A 26,938-nucleotide genomic window follows, 5' to 3' on the forward strand; every position below is an offset into this window, starting at 1 on the left:
TGCTTGTCCTTATGTTCTTTTTCTAATAAATTTAATAGATGCTGTAATTTTTTTAACTCCTGTTGTCGAGTTTTCTTTTTAAGTGAGGCTAGTGCTATAATTTTACCTCTTAATACTGCCTTTGCAGCATCCCACAGTATGGGGGGTGTGACCTCTTCATTATCATTAGTTTCTAAATAAGAATGAATCTCATTTTTAATACATATTTTAAAAGGATGATCATTAAGAAGATTCGAATTAAGTTTCCACAAAGTATCCTTAGATTTATTATCTAGTTTTACTGTTAGGTAGATTGGGGCATGATCACTAATATCTATCGTTCCAATATCACAGCTTGTCACCCTGGTCCTATCTCTTTTAAACATGAGGTAATAGTCTATCCTGGTGTAGACATTATGTGGAGGAGAAAAATGTGTATAATCCTTAGTATTCGGGTATAGATCTCTCCATACATCAATTATGCCAATATCATTCATCAATGTGTTAATTTTCCGATGGATGGGTTTAGAAAAAATAACGGTTTTGTTTGAAGAGTCAGGCTCAGGCTGTAGATGTACATCTCAAATCAGATCAATATACCTTGTGTTTCAGAGGATATAATCTGAAAAATCTTTTGAAAAAAGGTGACATTACTACCTGGTGGGGCATAAATGTTAAATAAAGTAATAAATGTTCCATTCATCACTCCATGAACAAAAATAAATCGACCCTCTTTATCAGCATACTCATATTTCTTTTCAAAAATAATCTTGTTGGATATCAAAATAATAACTCCTCTTCTATGCCCTGTATGATATGAAGAATAATATATCTGGGTAAATCCCATTATTTTCAACTTTTCATGCTCAGTGTTACTCAGATGCGTCTCTTGTAGATATACAATATGAGCATTTTCCTTTTTCATTTTGCTTAAGATTTTTTTCCTTTTAATTGGGTTAAGCAAACCATTCACATTGAAAGAAATTACTTTTACTTTGTTATTTGCCATGTCTGTTCAATATAACATTGCAATCTAAAGGATGATAGAAGGCAAGGCACAATCCCTGGAGAAACAATAAACAACAAACATAACGTGCTTCCAAGATAGGTGTCAGGAACATACGACCCTGTAACAAGTTAGTAGTGGCGTCTGGCATGGAGGGAGAACCTTCTCTTCCATAGTGGTGATTAGGGCCCTCCTGTTCACCGTCTTTACATGAGATATAAGAGAACATAACTCACGTGTCCAACGTTACGACGTAGATATGTGCTGTCATTCAGTAATACGAAAAGAGAAATTAAATTAAGATCTATCTAAAGAATCAAGGTCCAAAAACAGACTTTTTTCTCTCTTTTTTTTTAAATCGTCAGCTTCGCATTATCTTCTATATGCCTGTAGACGTTCTCTGATGTCTGTCGATCTTGGTGCCTTTCTTCCTCTTGTTTTTCGTTGTGAAACCGTCTCCCAAGAAGTGCGCTCTAGTTGCTCAGCGAGTGATTCAGTCAGCGATGTTTTCTCCACGTTGAACCCTCTTTTCTTCAGATCCATATACGCTTCGTCAGTTGTGTTGTAGATGTGGGTTCCATCCTCATAGAACACACGTAGCCTGGCCGGATAAGGGGTCTGGAATCGAATCTTCTTTTCTTTTAGCGCTTTTTTTACCTCCGTGTATTCCTTTCTTTTTTGCAGAACCGCAGGGGGATAATCATGATCGAAGTAGATTTTTTGGTGACCCACAAATATATCCTTTTTCATCCATGCTTTCCGGATCACTTCTTCTTTCATTTTATACCTGAGGAATTTCACTACAATCGACCTGGGTCTCGCGTTCACTCCAGGCTTGGGTGCAAGTGCTCGGTGTGCTCTCTCCACATGCAGTTCTGCCTCCGGAGGAAAATCCAACGTGTCTCGCAGAAGTTGTTCAATGTAGTCAGTCATGGGATTTTTCTCTGCGCCTTCTGGCACGTTGTATATCCTTATATTATCTCTTCTCGATCTACCTTCTTGGTCAATCTGTTTGCTTTCCAAATGCGATTGCATTTTTATCATTTTTATTATTATCTCTTCCACGTTTTGCATTCGTGTTTCAGCTTCTTCAATGCGATCTTCTGCGTGACTAATTCTTTGGTTTGTCTTGTTTAATTCAGTCTTAATTTCAACCAGCTGACGATTATTCTCTTTGCGAAAGCTTTGAATCTCCTCCAAAATTCGTTCCAGATTGGTTTGCATGTTATCTGAGGGAGCTTGCTGACGGTTAGCATCTTGCTTTTGAGCTAACGCTAACGTATGTGTTGCGTCGGTTACTTCTTGCTGTCTACCTTCGGTTTCTGGCACCTCCGTGTTCATTTTCCTACTCTTCTCTCTCGTTTCCATCGTTGTCCCACTATTATAGACTGTTTTAAAAAAAGCTTTCGTTTTTCTAAAGATTTAGTGGACTTTTTAATTAGATCGTCGGAGGAGACGATGAATTACGCTGCCATTACGCTACACCTCACTTACAGTTTCATCCTCCTCCTGTACACAACTAGTGATCTTTGACCAGTCTACCTTTGGTCCAACAAGGTTCTGTAACACTCTCAGAACTCCTTCTCTCAATTCACTGGAATGCTGAAACTCAGAATTATTTACAGCACTTTCAAAATCATTGAATTCTGACTCTTTTAGGATTTGTGACATTAGCTGGGTGATGTCAGCTAGGGACATATCATAGAGCTTCATTTTTCTGGACAACTCTGTCCTAAACTCAGAAAAGTTTCTATGCACTGATGGCAAATTCTCAGCAATTCTTTCTATGTCTTCAGGACCTATAGCAGTACTGACTGCTTGTAACTGCAGTATGGGGGTTACAGATCGAACTGTGTCAACCCCTTTTGCCCTACTCTGAGCCTTTTGTTTCACTCCACACACTTCAACTGCATTTACATCTTTATCCATGAATCCAGTATTGCTGTTGCCCTCTAGTCTACAGAAAGATTGTAAGTCAGGATAGCTTTCATGTGACTGTTCGTCTTTTGAGTCACATTTGGTTGAGGCTTTGTTAAGGCCCAACTTCTGAGTGAGACGAGACACTCGAGTGTGCAACTGTTTGTTCTGCTCTTGAATTTGGTCTTGTGCAATGGATAGAGTAAATTCTCTGTGGCAGCAGATAATGCCCTTCATATTTTTCTTCCGAATACAAGCACCAAGTACCTTTTTGCATTCTTCAATAGACCAAACTTTTTCTGGATGAATCTCAAATTTCTTTGTGAAATCCAATCTGACTGACTCAGTCACTATTGAGTCCATGTGCTTTCCTAACAATGATTTGAACTCACTATCTGTCCATAAAGGAGTAGCTAGTCCACCTTTCTCAGTTGTTGGAATTAGTCTAGCATTCTTTCTCAACATTGTGTAATGTCTTTCTGGCACAATAATACACTTCAACACTTCCCTGACAGAGCAGAGGTTAACCTAGTTAATACACATCGTAATGTATTCAACCTTCTCTGACGAGCAGAGTTGAAACAACTTGCTACCACATTTTAACAGTTATAACCTTCCCTGAATTAACAGAGGATGAACCTTCTTCTCTAGCAAAGTAGAGGATGGCTATTCTGTTAACACAGCACCTTCCCTGATTAAACAGAGGATAAACAACCTTCCCTTCACCAAAACTGTTGGAAATCTCAGAAGCAGAGACCAGGAGACTTTGGGATCTCTTGAAGCAGAAGTTACTCTTTATTGAGAAACACGCTGTTGTGTCGCTTTGGTCATCCAAGTCTAACTAAGGCATTGTACTTGGTAGTTCATATACATTCAAGGGGAGGGATCAGCCCATTCCCTACATTTCCCAGCCATGATCTAATCAGCATAACTGTGTCATTCAAATGCATAGGTGCTAATCCAATCAGTCTGACAGTATTGCCCATACCTTTACATTATCATAGAGACAAAAGCACTGCTGTATCTTGAGCTTGTCCTGCCTTATGGTCAGGAAGTGCATGAAGACAAAAGGTTAGTGTCTCAGACACCTGGGCTGCCTGCCTTGATCTCCTTTAGAATGTCATTATCTTTACCTCAAAATGTAAAACACAATGTACATAAAGTTTTCAGTTCATATACTATTACATTGGAACCTAGATATAACATAGTACAAATTTGTAATCCCACAGCTTCTTACATTACATTACATTTATTCATTTGGCAGACGCTTTTATCCAAAGCGACTTACAAGTGAGGAATACAACAAGCGAGTCGTCATGACGAGGCAAATAGACAAGAAGTGCTCCTAATACAAGTTATAGGCAGTGCTCAGATTATCCTAAGCTACAATAGAGAGGGATTAGAGGAAGTGAAAGGATATGAATAAGAAGTTTTTTTGTTTGTTTGTTTGTTGTTTTTTAAGATGAGGTTAAGTGCTCACGAAAGAGATGGGTTTTCAGCTGTCTTTTGAATATTGCCAATGATTCCGCATTCCGGATGGAGGCAGGAAGATCGTTCCACCAGCAAGGAACAGTGAACGAGAATGTTCTGGAAAGTGATTTCATGCCTCTCTGTGATGGTACCACAAGCCTTCGCTCCTTTAATGAGCGCAGGTTTCTGGTAGGAGTGTAGACTCGTAAGAGTGAGTGGAAGTAGGTGGCTGCTGAGCCTGTGGCAGATCTGTAAGCAAGCGTCAACGACTTGAATTTGATGTGAGCAGCAAGTGGTAGCCAGTGAAGAGAGATGAAGAGAGGCGTGACGTGGGCTCTTTTGGGCTCGTTGAAGACGAGACGTGCTGCTGCATTCTGAATCATTTGTAGAGGCTTGATTGTGCATGATGGCAGTCCAGCCAGAAGTGCATTGCAGTAATCAAGCCTAGAAATGACCAGGGCCTGGACCAGAAGTTGTGTTGCATGTTCTGTTAGAAAGGGCCTGATTTTCCTGATGTTGTATAGTGCAAATCTGCATGACTGAGCTGTCTTTGCAATGTGGTCTTTGAAGGTCAGTTGATCATCAAGGATTACTCCAAGATTTCTGGCCGAATTTGACGGGGTAATTGAGGATGTACCTAGCTGGATGCTGAAATCGTGATTTAGAGTCGGATTGGCAGGGAAGACGAGAAGCTCAGTCTTAGCCAGGTTGAGCTGTAGATGATGTTCTTTCATCCATGCCGAGATGCCCGCCAGACAGCTTGAGATTCGAGCAGCTACTGTAGGATCATCTGGATGAAATGAAAGGAAGAGTTGTGTGTCATCAGCATAGCAATGGTAGGAGAAACCATGTGCCTGAATGATGGGACCAAGTGATGTAGTGTAAATGGAAAAGAGGAGGGGTCCAAGAACTGAACCCTGAGGAACACCCGTGGTCAGTTGATGAGCTTTGGATACCTCCCCTCTCCAGGCAACCCTGAAAGACCTTCCTGTGAGATAGGATTCAAACCAGAGAAGCGGAGTACCTGTGATGCCCAGTGATGAGAGGGTGGACAGGAGGATCTGATGATTCACCGTGTCAAAGGCAGCAGATAGATCGAGCAGAATGAGAACTGATGATTTGGAATCTTCTTCACACAAACTCAATTCAACACACTCATATTTCATGTCATTTGAGTGGATTTTTACTCTTAGAAACACAGACTGGAGTTCAACACAGTTTCATCAGTCAAACACACATGAGCTGTAGAGATTTATACTTACATTCAGATTTCTACAATGACAAGTTGAGCTCTTTTCATCTTAAAATAGAGTAAATGATATGTTTGTGATCCAGTATGTCAGGTGTGATATGACAATGTTTCTTCTGTTTATTTCTGCTGCTGTTGGTTTTCTGCTTCTGATTTCTCTTCTGTATTTTTCTGTTTCTTTGACAGATGAAGAGAAGTCAGTGTCAGTGATGAAGGGGGCGGATGTTACTCTACCTGCCAATACTGGAAAACAGACAGGAGATAAGATATTCTGTAAGTCTGGAGATGACAACTGTCCTGCAGCTAAAAACACAGAAGATGCATGTTCTCTTCATTGTGAGTCTCAGTACAGCAATTTTACATTCAAAGACAATGTTACTGTTTCTGGTGAGGGCAATTTTTTGTAATTATGATTTTATTTTAGATCAGTATTGTGTCGTTCTTAAAGGATAGTTCAGCCAAAAATATCCTCATGTCGTTCTAAACCCACCAGACCTTTATTTATGTAAAGATTTCTGTCCATCCATTAAAAGTCATGGATGGACAAAAATGCCAAGCTCCAAAAAAAGACAAAACAAAACAAAAAAGCCAAAGAGAACGTTTTGGTTCTCCACTCTGTTCACATAAGATTGAATTGCAGTGCTGCTCCTCAGGTTGTATAGTGAGAATGTCCCTTTTGAATACTTTGGGTATACATTTCTATAGCACATTAACGTTTTTTTCTTCCATGCAATGGCGTCCAATGTTGTTTGAACCAAACATTTTCCATAAGCACATGTACATATAAGCACACATAGCAATATAATACTAATACAACCCCCATATATATAAAATTAATCTTAATCTGTAGTCTTAAAATTTGGAAAGTAACACAAACTAGGCCATGAAACCCTTCAATTGAACTGTCATGAACTTCATCATTTATCATGTTAACTGAGGCCTGTAGAGTCTGAGGTGTCTCTGTTGGGTTGTCTGTGATTTTTCTGAGCATCACACGGTCATAGACATCACGTCAGATGAAGTAAATGTCTCTAGGTCTGACTGATGGGAGAATGTTCCAATCTGTGTTTTTAAAGCAGTCCTGTAGTTGGTTGATGGCAACTGCAGGCCAAACTTTAACAATCCTATAAGTTGGTTTAAAACTGTTAACCAAGGCTTTATAAGCAGGAGCAAGAAACAAAGAAAGATGGTCTTACTGTCCGAGGTGGGGAAGTGGTATAACTTTATAAGCATCTTTTATGTTTGTATAAACATGATCTGATCTAGGGTATTTTCCCCTCTAGTTTTACACTTTACGTGTTGGTAAAATCTGGTAAGTACAGTTTTAAGATGGGCTTGATTTAAAATCCCCTGCAATAATAAAAATTCCATAATAAAATGTATATTGCGCTTTCCAGGGCTCAAGGACGCTTTACAGTGTACAATTATCAAGGAAGAGATAATACGAGTAGACAATGTTGAAAAACAATAATGGACAGGGAAGTATACAGAAAAATAGTCAATAAAATACAAAGCAGGATTTAAGAGACATAACATAACATTCAGAGAAATATTAGTAATTATGCAGAACAATCAATCCATCAAATCAGAGGTATAACATTCAGAAAACAGGTGAGTTTTGAGTAATGATTTAAATTCAGAGATATTAACACAACCGAGTGAGCGAGGGAGAGAATTACAGAGTTTGGGTGAGATAGTACTGAATGATCTGCCCCCCATTGAAGAGAGGCGATACCGAGGGACAACGAGAAGGTCAGAGTCAGAGGAATGTAGTGAGCGAGTTGGAGTGTAGGGGACGAACATATTACAGAGATAAGGGGGAGCCAAGCCATGCAGAGATTTAAAAGCGAGCAGGAGAATTTTGAATTTAATAAGGTGGGCAACTGGAAGCCAGTGGAGATCAATCAAAATTTTGAATGTATTGTAATCTGGAAATGGAGCTGGACGGTAGACCAATGAAAAGAGCATGACAGTTTCAGCGTCTTTGGTACTTATGAAGGGATGGAGTTGGGCAATGCAACGTAGGTGAAAGAACGCAGATTTGGTTATAGTGGTAATATGAGACTGAAAAGATAGGGTAGAGTCAATGATAACACCTAAATTTTTAACAGTATTGGATGTTTTGATGTGAGAACCAGCAATATCACAGGTGAAATTGCTGGTAAGTGAGGGAGTTCCAATGAAAATAATCTCAGTTTTGTCCATATTGAGTTTCAGAAAATTTGAATTAAGCCAAATTTACACAGAGATTTTGTCTGTTTGGGGAGGTAGAGTAGGTGTGCAGACTGAGTATAATTGAATGTCATCAGCGTAAAAATGATGGTTCAGACCATGACGTTGTAAAATCTGACCAAGCGGTATGATGTAAATTATGAAAAATAAAGGCCCGAGAACAGATCCCTGGGGAACACCTCGCTTTAGGAAGACAGTAGGTAATCGAAAATCCTTAACTGAGATGAAAAATTGTCTGTCAGAGAGATAGGAAGAAAACCAAGAAAGAGCAGAACCAGAAAAACCCAAATCAGAGACGAGAAACCAGTAATTCATGGGAATCTGTGTCGAAGGCAGAGCTGAGGTCAAGTAGCAGAAGTACAGACAGAGAACCAGAGTCACCAGAAAGCAGTAGATCATTCACAACCTTTACAAGTGTAGTTTCGGTACTGTGGAGGGGGTGAAAACCAGATTGAAAAGGATCAAAGAGATTATTTTCAGCTAGAAAAGACTGGAGTTGGGAGGCAACAGTGCTGTCCAGTAATTTAGCTATGAATGGTAAATTTGAAATAGGACGGTAATTAGATAGAACTGAGGGGTCGAGTTTGGGTTTCTTGAGAACAGGGGTAACTGCAGCAGTTTTGAGTCCCAGAGGAAATGAAGGAGAGCTAAGAGATGTATTGATGAAGTGAGAGATGGAAGAATGGCAAAGCTTCAGGAGAGAAGTAGGAGCAGGATCAAGTTGACAGGAAGAAGAGTTGGATTTCAAGATTAACTTAGAGACAGAAGATGGGGTTGTTAAAGAAAAACAAGACAGAGTTGGACTGGATAGATTTGGTGGATAGTCGAGCTTTGTATCAGTAGAGAAGCATTGGTGGACGGCATCGGTCTTTTCAAGGAAATAATCCAGAAAAGAACAGCAAAGCTCATTAGAAGCTAGGGAGTATTGAGGTGTAGGTTTAGTAAGATTATTTATTGTGTTGAATAATGCTTTTGGCCTGTTACTTGATGTATTAATTGTGGCAGAGACAAAACTAGAGCGAGCCGAGATGAGACCAGATTTGTATTTTTTGAGATGATCAAGAAAGGCTAAATAATGTACAGTAAGACTGTAAAGACGCTCAAGCCGTCTAACAGTAGCTTTTAATACGGAGCTCAGGGGTAAACCAGGAGAAGATTGGGAAGAAGGGACACTTCTGGTCTTAATAGGAGCATGCTGCTGTAAGATTTCAGAAATTATGGAGTGATAGGTAGATAATATCATGGACGGAGAAGAAATATCAAAGACATCTGAAAGGTTTGAAGAAACAATAGAGCAACAGAATGATGCAGTGTCAATAGCTTTCAGATTGCAGTATGAAATAACAGTTTTAAGGCATTTATTACGCATAGGCAGACTTAAGCTAAAGTCAAGAAGTGTGTGATCCGAGATACCAGTGTCAGAAGAAGAGATGGAACAGATATCAACCCTTGATGTACAAATCAGATCGAGGATATGACCACGAGTATGGGTCGGAAAATGAACATGCTGAATCAGATTAAAACAGATTAAAATATCGACATGAATATTGAAGTCATCAAGCAGGAGAATGGGAAATGACAATGAACAGGAAAGGGTTAACAGTTCACTGAGTTCAGGAAAAAGTTGGACAGGGCTTTAGGAGGATGATATAGCAAGATAATTATTAGAGAGTCAGCCTTCAATACCATGTATTCAAATGTATTGGTATCATGAAAATTAAGTTGTGTGAGCAACTCAAGGCCTTTAGCTGCGATGGTAAATATCCAATATCCATTATGGAAGTGAGATAAAAAATAAGGGAGATAAGAAAAAAGAAAAACTTTTGTCCGAGGCATGTTAGTACTGAGCAAATGCGAGCCGATCACAGGCAAAAACCATGTTAGCCAGACCCTGAACTTCACCAAAAACAGCAGACTAAAAAGGAGATAACACACCCAGATAGCAAGTGATTAAACAAACAGTGCAACCGGCTGAGAGAGCGGTAACTCATCAGAAGAGCCGGGATGTTAACGGGTAGAGGGCTCGCAACAGCCCGGCGGCAAGCTCACAGACAACAGGAGTTTGAAAATGACAATAGTCCAGTTCGCTTGTTGTGTTCCTCACTTATAAGTCGCTTTGGATAAAAGCGTCTGCCAAATGAATAAATGTAAATGTAAAGATCAGCAGTGAGAAATGGAGTAATCCAGACAGAATACTGAAAAAAATAATCCAAACAGAAAGGTGGAAAAACATGTAGCAAAACATACAAACAGTCCAGGTGTGAACGCGGCAGCACAGACACGCACAGCGTTCTCGACCCGGAAGGGTTCAAAGGTGAAACCATCAGGATGTTTGTTCTGTTGTTTACTAATAACGTGATATAATTGGTCCAGTGCCACCTTAACATTGGCCTGAGGTGGTATATATACGGCCATAACAATCACAACTGTATATATTCCCTGGGCAAATGAAAAGGTTGACATCTTAACATTAAATATTCCAAGTCCGGAGAGCAAACCTTCTCGATCATTGTAGAATTAGCACACCAGGAATCACTAACAAAAACACAGAGTCCTCCTGTTTTCTTACCGGATTTGGTCGTTCTGTCGGCACGACGTAGCGTATGGCCTGCTAGCTCAACTGCAGCATCCGGTATGCTAGAGTTCAGCCACGTCTCTGAGAAAATCAGAAGGCAGCAATCCTTTGGGGGTTTATGTGTGACAATGTCCAGTCGGAGCTCATCTATTTTGTTGGTAAGTGATCTAGTATTCACAAGAAAGATACTAGAGAGGGGAGGTTTGTGTGGAGCAGATCTTATGCTGTGTTCACATTAATAGTCAGTAAACGTTAATATCATAGAACAGCACTTATGTGGGGAGCACGAAGCCGCTGCGTCTGTGCGTCCCACCATCTTACCATCAAAATAGATGCAAGTTGCCAATGATTGATTAATGATTAAAGTTTCAAAATGATTTAAAGGGTTAGTTCACCCACAAATCAAAATTCTGTCATTAATTACTCACCCTCATGTCGTTTCACACCTGTAAGACCTTTATTCATCTTCAGAACACAAATTAAGATATTTTTGATGAAATCCGATGACTCCGTGAGGCCTCTATTGAAACTCTCAAGATCCAAATGGGTACTAGAAACATAATTAAATCAGTTCATGTGACTACAGTAGTTCAATTTTAATATTATAAAGTGACAAGAATACTTTTTGTGCATCAAAAAAACAAAAAACAAAAAAATCTATAATCTAGTGATGACGTTATGATGAGCTTTATGAATCTTTTGTTTTGAATTAGTGATTCGGATCATGTATCAAACGGCTAAACTGCTGAAGTCACATGACTTTTTGCGTGTTTTGACTGATAGAACCACTGAACTCACATGAACTGATTTAAATATGTTTCTCTATCTTGAATCTTGAGAAGTTCAGTGGCTTTGCTCTCAATGTAGGCCTCACTGAGCCATCGTATTTCATCAACAGTATCTTAATTTGTGTTCTGAGGATGAACGAAGGTTTCATGGGTGTGGAACGACATGAGGGCGAGTAATCAAGGACATGATTTTCATTTTTGGGTGAACTAACCCTTTAAGTTGCTGCATCACCTCAGTGAATTTGCTTCAGCATTATTTATATCAGTGCTCTGTAGATAAAGGAAAAATCTATATTGTTTTCTTCTGGCCAGAAACGGCAAACTGTCTTTGTCTGTTTCACACTGATAAAACAGCATCTGAATGATGATTATGTAGTAATGTCAAACACATTATTTCCTTTTGTTTTACATGCAAAAACATGCTTGGTCTAATGGCAACATTTTCCTTGTATTTCTTTGTTTCTATGTGCAGCTGTCACAGATGAAGAGAAGAGGAAACTATTGATGAAGGGTGAGATTCTGTTGTTTGTGCTGAATATATTTAAAGTGTGATCATGATTGATGTGTGAGATGCGGCTTCATTCACTTTAGTTTTTATTCAGTTTTCAGATTTCAAACACCGTTTAAATGAACTTTACATTTTAGTTGCTTATTTTAGTAGATGCTTGAGTTCACAAGAACAATAAATATGATGTTCATTTGTGAGAAAAGAGCTTAAACCAGACTGAACTTGTCAAATAAGTGAGATGAACTTCTGACAGATTTTCTACATGTAAATGCTTGACTTTAGTTTTGATGTCTCATATAATATGACTGAATCCAGATCAGTACATCTCTTTTAATTTGTCATTGTCTGTTTATTTTCTGACAGATTCCACAGAAAAACGAAAGAATGATTCAGTGGCTGTAGAAATGCAGAGATTCTGAATAGAGTGAATGAGCAGGAGAGTTTACTTTAATGAGATTAGACACGCCCACCAGTGTCAATCACTCTGACATCATCAACACTTCATCCAACAACAAAAACACATTTCTGCTTTCATAATCCTCTAGAATCCGTCCAGTTACAGAGAGAAATGAACCGTGTCTGTTGAGATGATGAACCTGTGTGTGAAAAGCGTATGTGGTTTATATGAACCAAGAAACATAGTAATCAAACACTTTCTTATATCATTTAATAATGTTACACTTCATACCTGTACCACTGTTACACAATACTAGTGTGAGTCTCACAGCTTTGACTGTGTGATTATCAACAGTGAGTTTGAGGAATATGATTTTCATAAGATGTTTTACCACAGTATTTGAATTTGATGTTTTATGTAATTAACACCAGTGTCAGATTAACGTTCATGTTCAGAACTAATCACATGTCTTTGAGATCACATGACCTTCTCTTCATGTGTAGAAATTCATTAGTGTGTTTGAGACAAACAGCTTCAACCATTCAGTGTTATTCAGCTTCACTGTGAGTGACTTTATTATTGTAAAAGTAACAATAATTATTACTACTACTTAAGTTGACTTTTTTATATATATTCATTTCTTTAAGTTTTAAATGTGTGGCTTTTTTGCTCTATGATGTAATTATGCTTGAATATATCAAAGATATGATGTGAAGTGAATCTTCATGTCTGATTGTAAATGTGAGTTGAATTTAAAGTGTCTTTATATTCATGCTGAAGCACTTAAAGTAGCCTTATTGAACTTCTTTAAAAAAATAAAAAATAAAAAAAAAATGGAAAAAGACATTTTGCATAATACTATTGTGGTGGTGTTTCTTGTGTTTTATTTTTTTCAGAAGCTTATTAATATTTGAATGTATAGTGCCTTTATATTCATGCTGAAGCACTTAAAGTACTTACGCCTTACTGTACTTCTAAAAAAAAAAAGGGAAAAAAAAGTTTTTGTTCAGATCTAATATTCAGTGACATGATATCACATTGTGTTGTTTCTTGAGTTTTATTATTTTTTCATAAGCATGTGATTGATGAATATTGCTGTACTGCTGATCTTAATGTCTGATCTCTTCTGTCCTCTAGTGGACAAACACTGATACAGCTTTTGCTTCCTAATAAATCTTTTAACATGAATTATTGTCTAGTTGTGTTGATTGTAATGACAAATGCCCAGAAATAAAATGACTTTAATCAGCTGTTGTTCAACTTTCAAGAGCAATAAATAATAACTTTGTGCTGATTTATAGTTGAAGAAAAGTACAATCTAGAATGTTTTTTCTTTTTATTGCTAATTCAAGTACTGCATTTTCACCCAGTGCCAAGAAATGGCTTTTCACATGTACTTCATCTTTTTCCTATTGTCTTTTTATTAGTTTTGATACTTTTATATAGAAAAAAAGTGAAGAAAGAACAAAAAACAACAATAGATACAGATAGCAGCAGATGGAAGAACAATTATGGTCATAATATTAAAATAACAGTAGGAATTACATTTAAAAGAAAAAATACAGTTTCAGCTCTGGCCAATAATGAGTCAGAGTTCTGAAGTAGAATCTGGAAGCGCTGGACATAAACAACACATGAGAATGACACAGAAGAGAAGAGATTGGTGAATAAAGTCGCTATTTTTGCACACAAATGTATTCTCGTCTCTTCACAACATTAAGGTTGAACCACTGCAGTCACATGACTGTTTTAACAATGTCTTTAGTACCTTTCTGGACCTTAAAAGTGTTGATTATATTGCATAAACCTCTCAGATTTCATCAAAAATATCTTAATGTGTTCTGAAGATGAACAAAGATCTTACTGGTGTAGAGGAATTAATGACAGAAATGTAATTTTTGGGTGAACTAACCCTTTAAATGCTTGTGTTGAGAGCGAGTGAATCTCTGTTCAACTTTACAGAATGAGCTCAAGCAGATGAAGAGCGATAACTGACTAAAATACACCTACATGTAAACGAGTAAATGTACGTTTATGAAAACAACAACAGTAATTCATGTGTCATTCATTGTTTTTACAGAAGTGATGTCATCTCTTCACTGCACTGTGAAAAATACTGACAAACCAATAAGATTCATGATTTTGGTCACATTTCCAGAGCTGCTGAAGTTACATAAAACTGACACTTGGTGGCTCACAAACAGACTGTTACTAACTGACAGCAAATTATTATTATTATGTGCATTCATATATCTGTATTATATTTCAGTTTAGTTTGAGTATTGTCCATGTGTCAGCTTTTAGCAATGTATACATCACCACATAGAGAGAGAAAGTTATAAATGATGCAAAATATGGAAAAGATATGCAAAAAAAAAAAAAATATATATATATATATATATATATATATATATATATATATATATATATATATATATATATATATATATATAAAAAAGAATGCAAAATAATCGCAGACTCAACCCTGCTTAGCTTCAGTGAGTGACGGGTCTTGAGCTACTGGGTGATTGACTGTGACTGACTCACACAGAAGAGACTTTGTTGCACATTAACACAGAATCCATCTAGATCCATCCATCTGTAGGATCTCGAGTCGATGGGCTTCACCACTGCATCCTTTCTCCAGATCTTATGAGGATCAGATGGTTGTCACCTAGTTTTAGTGTGTCTGAGTCTTTGGAGGTTCTGTTAAAGTGTGTTTGTTGGTGTTCGTACTGTGAAAAGAGATTTAGTCTTTCATTAAAACACATGAGAGGATCCACACTAGAGAGAAGCCGCACACGTGTGATCAGTGTGGAAAGAGTTTCTCTTTATTAAAGTCACCTGAAGATACACATGAAGATCCAGCAGTGCAGAAACCACATCACCACAGTCTGAGATCAAGGTAAGCTGTTCATCTTTTAAAGAGATACAGGAACATGGAATGACCCCTAGAGACTCTAAACAAATAAAACGAAAGGACAAAAAAAAAAGGCAGGAACTGCTGACGCTTTTTATGAAGTTTTTATGAAAAAAAAAAAAAAGATTTTATTGAATGATCTTAGGTTAATTTTATCTGACCAGATTTGCCAAAATAAAAAAGGAAATGAATGAGTCACAACTGTGAAGTTGAGATGACAATACAGCACACAACATAAATATATACATAAGTAAACAAAAACTAACAGTAAATTAAAATATAATGAAAAGTAATGAGTAAATGAATATTGAATATTTTAAGAAATTGGTACATAATGAAAAATAATGCATATAAAAAAAAGAAAGAAACAACATGAAGGAAGATGTTTGTGGCTGCCGTCCAGATGTCACGCCAAAGGTGTTTAAATGCTGAAAATGCAGGAAAAACAATTAGTGTGTATTAATTTAACACTGCATTCTGTTGCACAAATGTCACCCTTAATCATCCAGTACTCGTGAATATAGGTCTATTCACTATTGAAAGAAAAAATACAGGACAGGTGGCATTGGAAACACTGTATCCTACAGCCACAGTCTTACATCAGTCTTTCCCTTTAAACTGTTCACAAGCTGATGACGTAACGCCACTGCAGAGACACGCCTGTGCTCCTCGAGTCATCTAACATCGCTCTATCCCTTTAAACAGTGTTTTCAATCTGATGACGTAATGCCACTGCAGAGACTCGAGTCATGCGCTCAATATGACTGGTCGACTGTTATGCTCAAATGTCATTTGATTAAAGAGTTCAACAGGACAGTCTCAAAAACCAGAGCCATTCACAAACATACACATGACGATTTACCAATGCTGATCAGACAATCAATTCGTAGAAACATTCAGAAATGTGCAAGCATACTGTATTTGTTTATTTGTAAATTGTGTTTTGCTTATGTGAATCATATTTTTAATGCATGTTTGGATATGCATTTGCAAATCGTGTTTCGCGAATATGAATTAGCTTAATATTGTACATAATAGTTTACACGGATGCTGGGTTCTATTTTCTGATGTATTCCACAGAACTGTTGCAGCGCAACAACAAACACACTCAGTGCGGACATAGTGCAGATCAGGGATGCACCGATAGGATTATTTCACGATACTGATTTTAACAAACCAATATTGGACAATTTCGATACCGATATTTGTCATTTGCTCTGTTATTTTTGTCATTAACATTGGTCATTAAAATGGATAATGTTTTGATCATGTTTCAGCAAAGTAAAAAAAATAATAAATAAATAAACAAATACAAGCGTTAAAGGATTAGTTCACTTTCAAATGAAAATTTCCTGATAATTTACTCACCCTCATGCCATCCAAGATGTTCATGTCTTTCTTTCTTCAGTCGAAAAGAAATCAAGTTTTTTTAATGAAAACATTCCAGGATTTTTCTCCATATAGTGGAAGGTCAAAATTATAGTTTCAGTGCAACTTCAAAGGGCTTTAAATGATACCAGGCGAGGAATAAGGGTCTTATCTAGCAAAACCATCACTCATTTTCTACAAAAAAAACAAGAAAAATGTTATACGTTTTAACCATAAATGGTTACTAGTTTGAACTAAAGTTTGAACTAAATTGTCATTTACAATATGCAAGTTAGAGGTCTTCACGGATCCAAAAATTCATACCCGAACCTGAAGAGACCCGTAAATGTGCTACACAGAACCGCCCCGGGCCGACTATTATTTTGAAAGCTGGACCCGAACCCGACCGGGAAGACACAGACCCGTCTGGACCCGATCGGCACATAGGTCTATTCCTCAGCAAATTGCTATTAATAAGTCAATAAACAAGTTGCTAAAATAAAACGTCATGTCTTATCTAATGTTAGTAGGCTATAGCTTTCTCCCTTGTACCTGACTGTGATGCCCTTGCCAAGAACGTTCATCCGTTATTCCTCTCTTGCCGATTTAAATGCTTAATTCACTCATTATTCCAGCTTTAATAGTCCACATGCTGTCATGATGACCGTAGTGATATGATGGTGCTTGTGTCAGAATGATTGATGATGACCTTTGACCTGTCTGACCCCTGTGACCTCTGGGGTCCCCCACAAAGTTTTCCCATCCCCCTCTTAGGGGATCCTCAGGGGGCTGAAACATGGCTGGTTTATACTCACCTATAACGCCCGAGAGAGAATGGGATGAAGAGATGATGAAAAGTCTGACTCTGGCTCAGAGAAAAGAGCGCTGGCATGTCTATTTGACAAAGTTTCTCCACGAGAATAAGGAGTATGTGAGAGATGAATTTACATTGAATTGTAACCGTGTATTCGGCTACATATTCCATAAACCGTCACGAGTCTGGGATGGGGTAACTCCTAATCATCGCTACCGAGTGGTCGGGGATCACACTAAAAAGAAGTCTGATGAGGTCGTTTACATATTCTGCTGCAAAGACAAGGCAAAGCTCAGCGATCGCTCAGGATTCATCCAACAAAACGAGCATCAAGCTATGTACGAAATGCAATTTTTGTTCAAGTGGCACGATCGGGATCTGTTGAGTTGTCTTTTTTCAATCATAAACAAATGTTCAAATGGTGTGACATGCGCGATTGGATACAATAAAGTTAAAGTGCAGCTGTTCCACCCTGAGAGATGCGCGCAGCAGCACATACTCTTTCCCGTCCCCACCCATTCACTACGCCCATAAAGAGAGCGGTAAGCCAGCCCCAGCCCACACAACATCTTTATAAGCCATGTCTCAAGACGGTGCTCACGGCTGCAGCTACGGCGTCTCTTACAACCCTGCGGTTGACCCCCTCATGACAACACTACTGATACTATTCTGACGGACGAATCTGGGCCATCTGATACTGATAAACGATGGTTAGATAAATTCTGCAAAGAACTTGGATATCGCAACCTGAGTTTCTTAACGGGTCTGTCTGACACTGCCTAAACTGAAAAGGGGTTCGATGCCCCAGACGGATGCTTCACCGACCTCGGATTCAAAATCATAAAAACTCTGATTGCTGTACTTCTGCAACATCTCATCAGCGGAAAGCTAAAGGATGACTGTGAAGGCTGCGCAATAAATCATCCGGGGCAACTGCAGCATTCCTGCCTGTTTGAACCACCACCGTACTTTTTCGACACCCACTTTGACGAGCCGACCCACAAACAGTGGTGTAGTCGGGGCGATACGCACGCATACGCCGTATGCTTAGTTTTTGCTCAGGGCTGTTTGCGTATTACAACTTCTAAGAATCAGTATTTGCGTATACCCACTTGTTTTTTGCTTCGAAAGTCCATAAAATAATGTCCTGTTAGCTTCCCCTTTAACTGTGTGTCCAATGCTGTTGTGTAAACTCGCGATTCTTTGCTGTAGTTGGTGCATGAGCACTTCTGCCATTCTACCTTTTCCCGCTCCTGATCGGCTAAAAACCAGGCTTCACAGTGAGTGTTCACGCTGCAGTGAGAGACTCCGATCAACGCCGCTCAGTGTTTTGAGTGGTGCATTGAGCGCACTTCTCTCACTGCAGTGATCACGACGTGAGAAACATGGTGTTGAGACTATTAATTAATTATATAGCCTACATCATGCGTTCAGAGCTTTTATAGGCGTTAAGTTCCCGTACAAACTGAAAAGACCATCAGCGCAAATGAAGCCTTGTTTATTTCATGCATTAGTGCGCGAATCAAAAGCAAAACATACTAGGCTGCTACTCTGAATCTTATTAAGCTCCAAAAGTTTGATAAGATTTCCACGAGCCATCCCGACACTGATGATAAAATGTGTGATCCATTTAAATTATATTGAGCGTTAAACACTTTGAAACACTATAGAGAAAGTCAAACGTGATCTAGACTGATGGACAAAATGAACAAAAGACTGAAAAAAGGACAAACATCATCTTGCGCCAACAATTATTAGGGAGCTTTTTAAACTATATCCATGACTCACCCTTACTATAATTTATATAGTTTTATTGTAGTAATTATAGTAAATTTAGCTAACTTGTAGAATTTATAATCTATTAAGGGAATTCACTAGATTTATATTACACCTGTGACATCTTCTGTTGTTTCTATAGGCTATGTGTAGGTTGCTATTTTTCATAACAAATGCTGTGATAATAGAAAATGATATAGTTTGACTTCTTATGACACAATGAAGTAGAAAATTCTGTCAAACTGATAAGCTTACATGTGCGTAAATAATATAAAACTGAGTTTACATCGGTTACCGGGGAAACAGCTCTATTTCTGCTGCTCCATAAGCGCCACCTACTGACAGAGAGTGGTTTAAATTTTCATTCAGCCTGAATACTGTTTTTGTTTGTTTGTGACCACATTTTTATAATGTTAATAAATTAGATTTCGAATAATTGGCTTTTTTAACACCCTTTTGAATAAAATGAAACTTTAATTTCAGATATATCACTTTTCACAGTGAATATAATTCCAAAGCAGCATGTTTAAATAATAGTCAAACTGTCAGAGCTATTCTGCACGAATTAAAAGACGAGCCATTCATCACTGCAAAACTACAAGAAATCAGAGACAAATGTCTAGACAAATCCTGTGAGAAAGTTGTGCACGACACCGTCGATCTTTGGCAAGGTTTCTCAATTGTGAATGGAGAGTGAGCAAGACCCCACCATCACCACCATGGGTGCTGTATGTAGTTAAAGGTGCATCACAGATAATCTGTTTAAACGTCATTACAGAAGACAAATGAATTGGTTAGAAAACGTGATGTTGATTCTGACACCATCTGGATACCCAGCTCCAAGCGGATCTCTTGACATGTCAGCCTATTCCAAAGACAATGATATCTGCTAACGTGCATCGATGTATTTAGCAAGTATGCATGGGCTTGTGTGTTAAAGAATAAAAGCGGGGTGGAAGTAACTAAAGCGTTCTCGTCTATACTCCAAGATGGCCGCGTACCTCAGAAATTGCAGACGGACCAGGGAAAGGAATTTTTCAACAAACATTTTCAAGATGTGATGAAAAAGCATAACATTAATCATTTTGCAACAGCTACTGATTTGAAAGCCAGCGTCGTTGAACAATTTAATAAAAACACTAAAAAGTCGAATGTGGCGATTTTTAATGGCTACAAATTCCCGGCGTTACATAGACATTTTACGAGATATTTTGCAGGGGTACAACACCAGTTATCATCGTAGTATTAGGATGAGACCGGTGGATGTCAACAAAGAAAATGAGGGTCTGGTGTTTCAAAATCTGTATGGAGATATAAAGAGGAATGAAAAAGCAGTATTTAAAGAGTTACAAAAAATACTTGTGAGCAAAAACAAAGCGTTTAAGGTGGAAAAGATTTTAGGGGAGAAAAAAACAGGGGCGATCTACGCTTGTCTTAGTGAAATGGTTAGGATGACCATCGAAATTTAATAGTTATGTAGACAAAAAAACTCTGGTGGACTTGCAATCCCCTTAAAACACTTGAACATGTACAGGATTAGATCATTTGAGTAAACAGGATACCGTGGGCGACGACAGATTCTACGTAACGCTACTATGCAACGCTTCTTTGTCGGTTTATCCGGAAAATCGTATCTCTAGTTACAGAACAAGGTTAGCAAGTCCTATCAACTTGAAAGGTAAATGCGCACTCGTTGAAATGGAATATCCTAGAAGTTGGTACTTCTTTAGCGATGAAGACGGAATTTTCACTCTACACACCGGCCCCGCACCAGTCCCTAATCATACACAGCCTAAATCTGACAAAGGGCCATTTAAAGAATTACCAGGGATTTTTTATACATCAAAGAATATATAAATACCCGGAGGGTACTACGCGGACGTTTGTGACGTGATCCGTGAAGTAACATTCTCATACCGACAGCTGTATTCATGTACACAAAATGTATCTGGTCACGAGACCTAACATCACAGTATCCTTCTTTGGGAAACTTGCCAATATTTTAGGAATGAAACCGGATGAAACTCTCGGACCGGCCTACAAGAAAGATGCTGATTTTACAAAGAGTCAAACTACATACGCTCCTCATCAAGCCGATATCAATGCGGGGTTCTATACCATGTACGTTTACACCAACATTATCCAATATCAGTCGGTCTGTGATTTGTATGTCCCCCTTTTGAGATGTGTACATATAACGGGTGAAAACAATGATATCGTCAGTGTTAGATACAACAAACCGCATTACGCGTCGGTCAACAAGGAGCTCATCACAGATATTACCATTGAACTGAAAGACAACCAAAACCGCGAAATACCATTTTCTTACGGTAAAGTCGTCGTAAAACTACACTTTAAACCAGCGAACCAGTCCATTTTTTAAAAAAAAAATGGCATATTACAACCCCTGAGGGATGGACGCTACTGAATATGTTAACTATTACCAAAATCAAGCTGGTGGTGCTCTACCGGGGTATTCAGGGGGTGGTGTTATGTACGAGGCGGGGTTAGGGGGTCTGTTTAGGATGGCCATACCACTGTTGAAAAGGGGGTTCAGTATCGCTAAACCCCACCTAAAATTGGCTGCTAAAAATATAGTATCCAACGTCGTCTCAAATGCATTGTCAAGAACGTATAACAATAACGCTAAATCTCAAGACGATAGGGGTCAAAGCGGCATTCATGACCATGATGAAAACATCCGTTGTATTCTAGCCCATGCCTTATCCCTGACTTTTCGTAGAAAACGTCTAAAAAGAAACGACCGATTGACACTTCACTGTGGTTTGCAGCATGATGAATATCCACCTCTCAAGTCTTTTTTACATACTCGAGTCATTCGATCGAAGAGTTTGAGTAGGTGTCGGAAGTATGCGTTATTGTGTGTCAGAGCCAGTGTGCTTCTTTTGAGATAATGCGTTTTGAAGACGTCCATACAACATGATGCTAGAGTAGTAAAGCTGAATGGATCAATTTGGGGATGGGGAAAATATCCTTTTTCCGTAGTCATTAAGTTTAGCACCACGGGCATCTTAGACAGTGCCATTGGTATGAATGCGTAGCTGTCGATGTACCGCTGTGCAAAAGTTTTGTCGTACATGAAAATTAATTTACAACCTTGCATTATGACATCTAACGCAATCTCTGCATTGCAAAAATACTCCAGAATTAGAAATGAATCAAATCAAATCAAATGAAGCAGTATTCTTTGTATCGCGGCTGTCTGAATTGCGTGATTAACTGCGCTATACAGCCGGGACCGTCTGCTACAAATTTTTCTCCTTCAAAAGTGATCGCGCAAACAAAATTGGCTATATGTTTTCCATTTTGATAACGCGTTTCAAAATCATAGAAAATGTAATTATTGTTAGGTTCCTTGGGTACTATGGGTTGTATGAAGCATTGGTGTAGCCCATGATCGTGCAGATCTTTGCCGCAACGGTTGGGACTACATTTGTGTTGAGCTCTCTTACCTTGACCTATCACATTGAATCGTTTGTTATACAGTCCGCAATATTTTATAGCGTCGCACGGTGCTTTTTCCCATACAGGGTGTGTTTTTTATGGGCATTGTAACAGTAACTCGACTTACAAAATCGCAAACAATCGGGGCAATGCGTGGTTCTTTTAGGATGTTTGTAACAATCAGCGTCAAAACATACGTTGCAGACGTGCTTGCATTGATGATTTCTAGGGGTTGAGTAACCTTTGAAACAAAATTCGCATACATAGTCAACGCCGACGAATGCCGTCAAATTCAGAATCCTATAGCAATGATCATTGTACAAATAGAGACATACCATTTTAGGGTGAGGTTCATAGTGATTTTTGTAAGTTTCCAATGCACCGACATTCGTCCTGTAAAAAAACAACAATTTTAATGTCTAAAAGACTTTCAAATGCATTTAAATCACCAAAACCAATTTTGTTTTGAATTGAGAAGCCTGCGTCATTGTGGATGGACACTGCCAGTCTTTCTAACTCATTCTCGGCGATTGCAGATTGAGGAAATGCGCAAGGCAGAGAAAGAAGCATAATTTATTTGATATATTCGTGGGGCAAAATAACGACATCTTTTTGCGTTTGATGACCTGATCGAGTGCTAAATCTGTAAGTTTACGACGCCGACCCCCTCCTCGCCTGTTCATGGCCACGTCAACTTCGACCGCGAGTGCATCGTCCGTCAATATCTGTTCATTACTTTGTAAAACTCTCTCAATTTGATCGGTAAATAGATTGACGTCGTAATTATTCCGATCTGTTAAAATGGTTGAATGGGTGATGACAGAGAAGACCCCGTTAGGGTCATATTGATTATGCTGGCATCACCGCCAATGTCTCTAGCAAAGGCCACTATTTTGCTAAAAGCAGTGTGTAAAAAAATGTGGTACGACGCTAAATCTGTGGAGTTAATCTCTCTCAGATTCAGCAGTCTTTGCAATTGTACGCTATTGAAATGAGGTCTCGGTAATACGTGGTAACCATTTACTTCCCCGCCCTCACGAATCAAAGTATCAATGTCTGGCTGTGTTAGTCGTGACGTACCTGTAGGGGGATCAGGGGGTGCTGCATTGCTGGTTGACGGTCGCACCGGAGCTGCAGGCTCAGCCGTGACAGTAGATGCATTTCCTGTTGATCCGTGACTATTATTTAAAGCTCCGCCATCTTGTGCGAATCGTATGTTGCATGTGTTTAATAATTTCTCTAATCATTCGGACAGATTAATATCAGGAATTTGGTCAATAGAAGATTGCAATGTTCCAAATTAAAAGTTTGTTGTAATGGTACATCATTAAAAGTTGATTCTACAAAATCTGGATATATATTTTTCAATTGTTGTAATCTTTCACACAAGAAATGCGGATTTGCATTTTGTATTTCACGCATTCTCTGTAACAAGCCTGAGAGAGTTTGGTCTGGTTGACTGACGGTTAATTGTCTTTCTCTCAACTGATCATTTAATTCTCTAAGGATACGCTCATGATTCTCTTCATTTGCAATCTATGGAGAGATTCCTCTAGTGACTGATTCAGCTGATATAAGCCATCTAATATTTGCGTTAAGCGGCTTCAATCTGTTATGAACTTCAAAAAACTCTGCCGCTATTCTGTCACAATTTATTTGAAAGTGGTAATCCAATTTGTTATGAATCGCTAAAAATTCAGAGGCGATTCTGTTTTGATTCTCCTTGAAGTGGCCGTCCAATCTGATACTAATGTCATCCAATCTGCTATTAAGTTCATCAAAACGCCTATTAATGGCGGATGTACTGTTACGTCTCTCTATGGCCTGCTCATCTAATCTTTTAATGATTTCACGAGTCCGAACATCATCCGCTCATCATTTCGGCTCTTCTTCTCCCGCACTTCTTCTTTTTCAGCTTCTTCTTCCTTCGTCGCTACGTAAAAAGGATATGGCGTCTGCCTGCCTCTCACTGTATCCTCATCGTATCGATCACTGTTCCATGACGAGCGATCCCATTCGACGACCTGTGATTCCGTCCATGTTAAAACATCATCCACACTCCTGACGTTTCTATCTCTATAGATTATTTTTAAAAACCATTAAAACAGATTTTCCACATTAATGGATGTCATGCTGTGGAATACGTTGATTACTATAACTGTAAATCTGAAAATAAGACCTGAGGAGTTTGGTGTGAATTAGATCCTATTATGTTTTTCCACTTCCTCCGAGGTTGAACGACGAATACGTCAGACTCTGTGTCTGAATCTGATGTGAGGTCAATTATTTGTTCATCACAGCCGATGCCTCTATCTGTATAAAATAAAAATAAATAAAAACACCAAAACTACTTTCTATATCAAATGTAATGCTGTGAATATCGTATTATTTTCTATAATAAAAATAATAAAAGAAAGATAGTCTTACCATTAATTACATTAACCTGAGGAGTTTGGCATGAGGTAGAGTCATCTATGTTTTTCCGTTTCCTGGGAGGTACATTGACATTCGCCTCAGACTCTTCATCTGAATCTGACGTCTCTTATCCTACCATTGCTGCTGCTAGAACCGTGTTCTTCAAAATCCTGCGTCAGATCAATAAACCCTGATTGTGTCACTAGAAGTGCTATTTCTATAATTAAATATGATTAATATTTTACATTAACATTATATAATATTATTACGAGAAAAAAAAAAAAATTTTGATGTGTCTTGATGTGTACATCATCCGGGGTCCCCGTCACTTAAATATTCATTTTGTATAAATAAATTAAAATAAAATAAAATAAATAAAATAAAATATGCACTTACAGAGGTTTATGGCAGTGAATGCATCCTGTTCAACATTTGATCCTATTAAATATATAAAAAGCCTGTTATGAATTTACACAAATAATAAGATTCATATTCAAACATTAAAATTAACAATAAACCAGAATTTATCTCAATTAAGTGTTTCAAAAAAAAAAAAGCAGCAGTTTGTCGCCATCTTGTGGTTCAATATAGAAACAACAATACAGAACCCAAGTATACTTTTAACAGAAGCAAAATTTTATTAAATGGCTAATATTATGTTTAACTTTACAAATGAAAAAGGTAAAAAATAGCATGTGAAATATATAACATTTAAAACAGATTAAATCAGAATTTATCTCAATTAAAAAAATTTATTAAACCAGAATTTATCTCCATTAAAACATTGAATCAAAAAGCCGCACTTTGGCTCCATCTTGTGGTTCAATGTAGAAACATCAAAACAGAACCCTAGCATACTTTTAACAGAAGCAAAAATTGTATTAAATGGCTAATATTATGTTTAACTTTACAAATGAAAGAGTTAGAAAAATAGTTAAAACAGATTAAGCCAGAATTAAAACAGATTAAGCCAGAATTTATCTCCATTAAAACATCACATCAAAAAGCAGCACTTTGGCTCCATCTAGTGGACAATGTGTAGAGATGCAGCATCTTAGCATCGAAGCAAAAGTATTCATACATTATAACTTTCTAACAGACGTTTTTATATAAATTAATAATAAAATCATATAGACGATATATCATTAGTGTGTGAAAGCCATTTACACAGCATTAAGAAAAACTTTTTTCCACATATTGCCTGTAAAAATCACAGGATCATTAACCCCTGCTTAGCGCGTATACAAGTCTCCAATTGCGTAATTGGACTGAAAAACTACATTTTGTCTCATACAAGTATACGTCAGCATGATTGGAGACTTATGGATGCCAATAACAGCCGGACATGACGTTGCAATCTTCACAAGCTACTCCATAAATATCAATGCATAAAAACAGTTGCATAAACATTTTCGCCAATTATGAAAACAATATGTTGAGCGAATAACGAACATAGTTCATTAAACAATAACAGAAAAGATTAAATGATAAATCGGTAGAAGCTTTTCCTCTTTTCAATAAAATACGTTCATCCTTACTAAAACATGTGCATTTTAAAAGCCACAGCTTAAATATTAAAAAAAAAAAACTCACCGATCGCTGACATCTTTTTCGGAGACTGAAGAAAAGCAGCAGCAGATTTAGTTCAGCTCGCAGAGAAGTGTAGCTGAGATAAGACACAGTCCACTTTATATACAGACACCGTCACAGCAGGGGATTGAGGTTTGTTTTAAACATTACTGAGTGTTTTTCCCTTGGACTGTCATGTGATTTATCTGACTGTTTCCTGGATTACTCTGGCCTGACCATTTACCTGTCCCTGTTTCTGATTATGTTTTGCCTTGGACATTGTGATTGCTGGTATCTGACCCCTGACTGTACGACTACGATTGTTTATAATAAAGCTGCATATGGATCCCATCGATACAATGATATAAATGTTATGAAGTGGTTTTGTTTGCTGGTTACATCTGAAACTGATTGTTAGGGTTTAGTGCCTCTAAACTTTCTACTGATTTGCTTCAGCAGTGTCATGACAATCTGATCACTTGAAGAATTA

At 38.0% G+C, this 26,938-nt stretch overlaps 1 protein-coding gene and 1 long non-coding RNA gene across 3 annotated transcripts in view; one reads left to right on the forward strand and one right to left on the reverse strand.

Moving 5' to 3' along the window:
* LOC137017018 (uncharacterized) overlaps positions 1–13,309 on the forward strand; it is a 90,688-nt gene extending 77,379 nt beyond the window's left edge. The window contains exons 12-14 of one of the 2 annotated variants that reach the window (XM_067380906.1): positions 5,808–5,957; positions 11,689–11,727; positions 12,088–13,309. In XM_067380906.1, coding sequence (XP_067237007.1) covers positions 5,808–5,957; positions 11,689–11,727; positions 12,088–12,143 — 245 coding nt within the window. In that variant the 3' untranslated portion in view covers positions 12,144–13,309. The remainder of the gene's footprint in view (positions 1–5,807; positions 5,958–11,688; positions 11,728–12,087) is intronic. The other variant, XM_067380907.1, reaches the window with a different exon arrangement.
* Positions 13,310–23,255: 9,946 nt separating this feature from the next.
* On the reverse strand, positions 23,256–26,573 carry LOC137008321 (uncharacterized). The gene is made up of 4 exons (XR_010892790.1): positions 26,473–26,573; positions 25,276–25,317; positions 24,892–25,049; positions 23,256–24,777 (listed from the first exon to the last, which is right to left on the reverse strand). It is a non-coding gene; the product is annotated as an uncharacterized lncRNA (long non-coding RNA).
* Positions 26,574–26,938: the final 365 nt, after the last annotated feature.

The sequence above is a fragment of the Chanodichthys erythropterus genome, chromosome 3 (assembly GCF_024489055.1).
Source record: "Chanodichthys erythropterus isolate Z2021 chromosome 3, ASM2448905v1, whole genome shotgun sequence".
NCBI classification, from domain to species: Eukaryota; Metazoa; Chordata; class Actinopteri; order Cypriniformes; family Xenocyprididae; genus Chanodichthys; species Chanodichthys erythropterus.